Source organism: Ictalurus punctatus, chromosome 10, assembly GCF_001660625.3.
Source record: "Ictalurus punctatus breed USDA103 chromosome 10, Coco_2.0, whole genome shotgun sequence".
Lineage (NCBI taxonomy): Eukaryota > Metazoa > Chordata > Actinopteri > Siluriformes > Ictaluridae > Ictalurus > Ictalurus punctatus.
In genome coordinates, this window is record NC_030425.2 from 18,146,916 (window position 1) to 18,154,488 (window position 7,573).

The 7,573-nt window shown below is 42.2% G+C and overlaps 1 protein-coding gene across 1 annotated transcript; it reads left to right on the forward strand.

Annotated features, from left to right (window-relative positions):
- Positions 1-249: 249 nt before the first annotated feature.
- Positions 250-7,111, forward strand: LOC108270622 (uncharacterized protein DDB_G0271670). Its single transcript, XM_047158332.2, has 3 exons — positions 250-1,634; positions 1,741-1,817; positions 6,219-7,111. The coding sequence occupies exons 1-3, from the start codon at positions 731-733 to the stop codon at positions 6,318-6,320; spliced, it is 1,083 nt and encodes a 360-aa protein (XP_047014288.2). The 5' UTR covers positions 250-730; the 3' UTR covers positions 6,321-7,111.
- The last annotated feature ends 462 nt before the right edge of the window (positions 7,112-7,573 follow it).

Consider the following 7,573-nt stretch of genomic DNA (forward strand, 5'->3'; position numbering starts at 1 on the left):
CAATTCAATTACATCACCACCTACTTCACCACAATCAACACTTGACCCTTCACAAACTTCATCAACAAACTTAGTAACAGCCTCACAACCTTCTTCTCCTGTATCATCTACAGATCACTCATCAACATCCGAAATGCAACACATTTCATCAATGAATTCAGTTACAGCATCACAACCTGCTTCTGCAGAATCGCTCACAGATCACTCATCAACACCTGAAGCTCCAGAAAGTTCACCAACACCATCATTTACATCACCTTCTACCTCCATAGAATCATTTCCAGATCACTCATCAACATCTGAATCCCCCGAGATTTTCTCAACACAACCAATTACAGCATCACCTCTTACTTCACCAAAAACATCTAAAGATCATTTAACAACTGAGTCTTCAGAACCATTAACAAAATCAATTACTGCATTACCATCCACTTTAGCAGAATCATCTACCCATCACTTCTTAACATCTGAAACAACAAAAACATCACCAATACAAACAGTTGGAGTGTCACGACCTACTAATACAGAATCATTTACAGATCACTCAACAACATCTGAATCTTCCAAAACATCAAGACAAACAGTTATAGCCTTCACATCTGTTTCCCCACAACCATCTACGGATCCATCATCAACATTCAAATCTCCAGAAACTTTATCCAAGCAGCAAGTTACACCATCACGTGGAAAGTCACATGGAGATCACTCCTCAACATCTCAAACTCTCCAAATGTCATCAGCATCATCAATTACATCACCAATTACTTTACCAGAATCATCTAGAGATCAGTCATTAACATCTAAATCGGCAGATATTTCATCAACAAATTCAGTTACAGCATCACCACCTGCTTCTGCAGAAATGCATACAGATCACTCATTAACACCTGAAGCTCCAAAAACTCCATCAACACCATTGTTTACAACATCACCTTCTACCTCCCTAGAATCATCTCCAGATCACTCATCAACAGCTGAATCTGCAGTAACTTTATCAACACCAATCGTTACATCATCACCTATTACTTCACCAGAAACATTGACCAATCATTCAAAAACCGAGTCTTCAGAAATGTTAACAAAATCAATTACTGCATTACCATCAACTTCCACAGAATCAGCTACACATAACTCCTTAACATCTGAGGCCACAAAAATTTCATCAATACAAACACATGGAGTGTCACAACCTACTCACACAGAATCATTTACAGATCTCTCATCAACAATTGAATCTTCAGAAACTTCAACACAAACAGTCACTGCCTCACCATCTCCCTCCCCAAAATTATCTACAGGTTACTCATCAGCATCTGAATCTCCAGAACCTATATCAACACAAACAGATACAGTATCACCACCTGCTTCGGATGAATCACCTAGAGATCACTCCTCAAAATCTGAAGCTCCAGAAACGTCGTCACCACCATTCTTTACATCACCACCTACTTCAACACATTTATCTACAGATCACTCATCAACATCAACTACAACTCTGTCAACAACAACCACCACCACAGGCATTTCTCCAGCAACCACTACTTCAAAAACCCCACCAAAAGTAACCACCAACAAAACCACCTCTTCACGACCATCTATAATTTTTCAACCACCAACAGCTTCACTATCAAAAAGTATTGTTTGTCTTACATTTCTATGTGTATGGTTTCTGTCTTATTAATATCTTTATTATTATCTTGTGTCTTATGTTTATCTGTTTGATTTCTCTATATTTTACAGTATTTGCTCAAGCAGTGGTTAAGATGCAATGTGTCACTAAACTAAGCAATGAGAAAATCATCATTTATATAGAGGAGGTAAGGCCTAACTTTGTGCTATACTCCAAATGTATGGTTATTTTATCCTGTAGATCTAAGTGACATTTGTATCAGTTGGAATTAAGATATGAAAGGAATAAAACATGACAGGGTGTGCTGTTATAGGAAAATAATCCAAACATTTCCAATTTTTAATTTATTAATGAATTAATCTTTATACATTTTATCCATTTATATTTACATTTAATGTTGAGGAAGATCCATGAACTAAGTTACTTCCTGTTATCACTTACTGTGCATTATAGCAGCTATAAACAGTTTCCTGTCCTGAAGATTTTAACATGACAGAAAACATACTGACCATTACAAAGGTGTCACAAATTCCGCCAGAGTATGTTGCTTTGACTGTGCCCTTATTGTGATTTGTTTGAATTTCCTAGTCCTATCTCCACTCCTTTTCTGTCATTTCCCCAGTGTGTTTATCTGCTTTCAGTTTAGCCTTTGAGTATTGTGGACTAATTATAGTCTCCTGTGTGTTTTGTATGGTTGCAAAGTCTTATCATTGTTTAATGTGTCCCTGAGAAGGGAACAAAATGTTGCGTGAGCTTCACGCTGTGGGAAGCGCCCTTGCATGTGACCGGTACCTGAAGTCTGTGTAAAATCACGCCTATTTATAGGCCTGCCATGGTCAGGAGACGTGGCATTTCACATGTCTAGTGACTATAAAACGGCACCTGTAAACCACATCATCAGCCTCTATTATCTGAAGTGAAGACGTGATTCACAGGCATGACCCAGTATGACAAAGCTACGCAAAATCTCGTTCCATTCTCAGGGAACAGGGTTACATGCGTAACCCAGATGTTCCCTTTCAAAGGGAACTCAACATTGCGTGAGCTTCATTCTGTGGGAACGAGTACACCCACTCTATCATACTGAGGGTATAGCCTGTCACAGAGGCTCCATCAATAGAGGTGTGGCTGGCTGAAATGGCAGCCACATAGGCCCTAATTGTAGAAGGAGCCAACCTTGCTGAGAAACGTTCCTGTAAGAACTCCGGGCTTGTAGCAATTGCTCAGTTTACTGGGTCCTAGTAATGTTCCTAGTGTTTAACATGGTCTCTACAACCTTAGTTGAGAGACCGAAATCTATGAGCTGGTGCCCCTCGGGGGCCAGACGCACCTAGGAGGTGACTCACCTAGTGGAATGAGCCCCTATGCCCAGAGGTGTAACGAGACCGCGTGCCTCATAAGCAATAGAGATTGCTTTCACTATCCAAATAGAGATGCACTGCTTTGACAGAGCATCACCTCTACTAGCACTGCCAAGCAAACCAGCAACCACTCTGACTTATAATACTGGCCAGAGTGGTGGATGTAAGTACAAAGAGCTCTGACTGGACACAGTTGGTGCAATCTTTCTCGTTCTGTTGTAAGAAACAGAGGAGGGGAGTAAGCCTGCAACACTACCAGCTGGGCAGCAGATGTAGGCACTTAGGAATAATCTGACGTAGGATATAGGGAGGCCTTGGCTAATCCAGGGGCAAAGTCAAGGCAGGAAGCGGTAACAGAGATGTCAGGCCCACAAAAAGAGCTACCTTTAGAGTCAGAAGCTAAGAAACTGACTCTAAGGGCCCAAAAAGGGTGCCTGACAGACCTACCTGAACCACAGAAGCTCCCAGGAAGGTATTCCTCGTCTGCAGATGGGCCTCAGCCATCTGACACCACGTATACACCTTGAAGTTAGAGGATGTTGCTCCACAGAGTCTCTATCAATAGAGGCAAGGCTGGCTGAAATGGCGGCCACGTAGACCCTAATTGTAGAAAGATCCAACCTTGCTGAGAAACGTTCCTGTAAGAACTCCTGGAGTGTGGCTATTGCACAGTTACTGGGTCTCACTGGCGTTCCTCACATCACGATAAAAAAGTTGCTACTTGAATGCATACAATTTTCTTGTGGATGGTGCTCTAGCATTTAACATGATCTCTACAACCTCAGTTGAGAGACCGGAATCTATGAGAACCAAATTCAAGCTGGCCAACCTGGTGCTACTAGCAGCAGACGTAGCATGATCTTGGTGAACTCTTGCTAGAGCCTGTGGGAGCAGATCAATCGGGGGAAAGGCATACAGAAATGACCTCGGCCATGTGTGTACCATGGTGTCCAGCCCTGACATGTTTTTTTTTTTTTAGTGCAGGAGGAGTGAGGGTGAACATGTCTCCTCGGAGGCAAACACGTCTCCTCAGAAGCGAACACAGAGGCCTCAGCCCCTGCCTCAACAGGATGTTTGCCCAACATTCCTGTTGCCCAGAATGTACATTGCACTCACTGACAAAACTTCCCCTCCACTAGAGAAGAATTAGTTGACCCTATCTGAACAGGGAGCGCAAACATAATCCTCCCTGCTGGTTGATATATGAGACCACCACTGTATTGTCTAACACATGGTGATCTCTCAACTGAGAAGGAATTTAGAACTAGGAGTACGGCACACATTTCTAGGAAATTTATATGCCATACTAGATGAGGGCCAATCCAGAGACCGTGAGGGAGGCATCTGACATTACTGTCTTGCGATAAGAGCTGCCCCTTGAGTGTGACCTGAGGCTAAGAATTGGGGACACCTCCAAATTCTTAGAGCATATAGGCATCGCCACAAGACATCGATTACTCTCAGGGGTTACTCTCAGGTGTCTGAAACTTCTGACTTTCAGACGCCACTGAACGGTCTTATGTGCAATGGGTCCAGAGGTATGACATTGGCTGCTGCCACCATAAGCCCCAACAGTCTCCACAGAGACTGGTGGGGATGCCCAGACCTAATTTTATCTTGCTCAATGTTGATAGGATTGCCCTACGTGTGTTGAGGATAAACATGCCCTCACTGTATTCAAATCCCATATAACCCCTAGAAAAGTTGCTCTCTAATGGAGAAGCAACTTTCCCTGAGGTTCAACCTGAGCCTCAAGCTCCTCACGTGGGTGAAAACAACCGCGCTAGAATTAACCAGTCATCCAGGTAGTTTAGCACACGGATGCCCCGGAGTTGCAAAGGAGTCAGCGCAGCATCCATGCACTTTCTGACAGTGTGAGGGGATAAAGCTAGACCAAAAGGAAGAATCAATATTGATACGCGTTGTCTCCAAACACGAACCTCAGGAACTTCCTGTGACTGGGCAATGGAATATGTGTCTTTTTTTTAGATCTATTATCACAAACCAATTCTCAACTGAGTCTATGGAATGATACATTTGAGCGTCAACATCCTGAACCTGTATGTCCGAAGAGTACGATTCAGATGACGCAGATCTAAAATTGGCCACACGCCCTGTCTTTTCTGTGGACCAGGAAATAACGGCTGTAAAACATCCCTACCTCAGAGAAGAGGTACATGTTCTATGGCCCCTTTGTCCAAGAGAGATCTACTCCCTGGCTAATGTCGGGCTTTGCATTGTGCTGACTACTGTGGTGAGCATGCCTCTGAAACAGGGGGTCAAGCTATGAACTGGACCCGGTACCCTTTTCTATGGAGGACAGAACCCATGGAGACACATTTGGCAGTAGTTCCCACACTGCCATATGGTCTTTATTGACGTTAACTTTCCACATTTTGTGGGAGGGAAAGCATCAGATTTTCATTGCCCTGTGACAGCTCGCTGACCAGAGAAACTGAAAACTTGGGACGACATTGGCTAGGGAGCTCTAGTGTAATACTGGGGGCTAACTGCCCTAACAACCTCTTGTTCCCTGATACCTCCCTCCACAGCCTCTCAGGACTGCTTCTTTTTGCCTTTTTGCACTGAGTATCATTTTAGATCAGGCCTACTAGCAGTCTGCAACTGTGGCTGCCTGGTCCCTTTGGCTTTCTGCGGGGGGAAAGTGGGCCACCACACTTGCTTTCTGTGCCTCCCTCACAGTTCAACAGGTCTGCCTGGTAGGACTGCAACATTGCCATTGTATGCTGGGACCCAGAAGCATGACCCACTGCCACATATGCTTTGCCAACCAGTGATGGTCTTACACGGCTTGGATGGCAAAGCCAGCCCCCTGATTTTGGTGCCATTACTGGAGAGAGATGGCTCACAAGCACCTCCTCCACCTTCGGCAAAATAGCTGTACTGTTAATCCTATGTCGTGGGGTTATAAACACGGCGTTCCCCAGAAGCACGACACTTCATGGTGCACTTCCAGGAAAAAAGAGGAGTTTTCTGCGGTGTGAGGGAGTGCTCGCCTTCTCACTGGATTCCCCCTCTGGCTCCTCGGGTTAACTCTCCTTAACAGAGGGAGAACCCATCGCCCTTCAGCTGAGAATTGAGAGAGCCAAGAGCGGAGCTGCATCCTTGTGCCCTTTTTAAAATGCATTTATTTATTTATTTATTTATTTATTTATTATTATTATTTATAAATGTGTAAAAGGTCACTTTTCATTTTTTATTTGCAGTTTTCCCGACTCATCCAGGCTAAAGTTAATGGAACCATCAAGATTACAGTGAAGAAGACCAAAATGTATCACCCTAAGGATCACCTCCTTAAAGCTCCATAAAAAAAGAGAAGTCTGAAGAATGGATTTCATTATTCCACTAATAATAAAACTAACAATTCATGTTATGGATTGGCACCCTGTCCAGGGTGTACCCCGCCTTGTGTCTGATGCTCCCTGGGATAGGCTCCAGGTCCCCGTGACCCTGTAAAGGATAAGTGGTATAGAGGATGGATGGATGGATAATTCATGTTTCCACTGTGGGAAAAACAAATGCTGTGTCAATGCAAAGGCACTAGTATTATTTAATTAGCTCAGGATGATAACTGACACATTGCTCAGCCATTCTACATAGTTTGTCATGTGTGCATGTAAAGTTTGCCTGAAAAATGTGCCGACCAAGGATTAGAATGACCAACGTAAATATTCATCATATAAACAAAGCCATGTCACTCTTCCAGAAAGCACTAACACATCACAGCCACACAAACTGTCTGTTAACATATTTCTGTACTAATAGGATGTAAATTTTGGCTGTGTCAAGTAGACAACATTGCAGTGTTATCATAATCTAAGGCACAACAAAGGGCACAACGAAATTTATTGCCTCATGGTTTCTAGAATGTTTCTTGAACATGGATTATTATTGAAGGCTTTATCGATATTCTTGACTAGAGTTCATGCAACTTTATAACTTTACTTTTTTTCAGTTTGTGTAGTCTATGTTAAATATACTCTGTGTTCTACCAGAACAAATAATAAAACAAAGAGAAACAAATATTTATTGCTATAATTATTATTGTTATTATTGTTATTATTAATAAAATTTCAGTGCAAAATGTCTGTGTTCTATTGTTTTTGGTGGCTGTGTTGTCAAACCACAGGTACTAAATTAAAAAATAAATATATTCCAACAGTGCCAGCAAATCCTTTGTAAAAGGTGCAACACTTGCCCTACATCAAAATAGTTTCTTGTACATCTTGCAAATGCCTTTCATGTTTTTCACTCAATAAAATACCTATTAACACTTTGAGAGTAGCTTTTCCCTTAAAAAAAAAAACATGTTTTATCTCATATGCAAAAGAAGATAGTGCCGTCACTTTCTGGTGCATGAGAAAAAACATAATTTAAACTCACATGGGCAAAATGTTGCAAAATTTGTTTATTTAAAAAAAAAATAAATCAGCATTGAGCCATTTGGGAGCAGAAAGACGTTTGTTTTGAAAGAGTCTTGTAGAATATTGTGCATGCTTACGTAGTGTCCATCACTAATATGAGCAGGACCATCCAGCAGTCTCTACTGCGTATGCTTAGG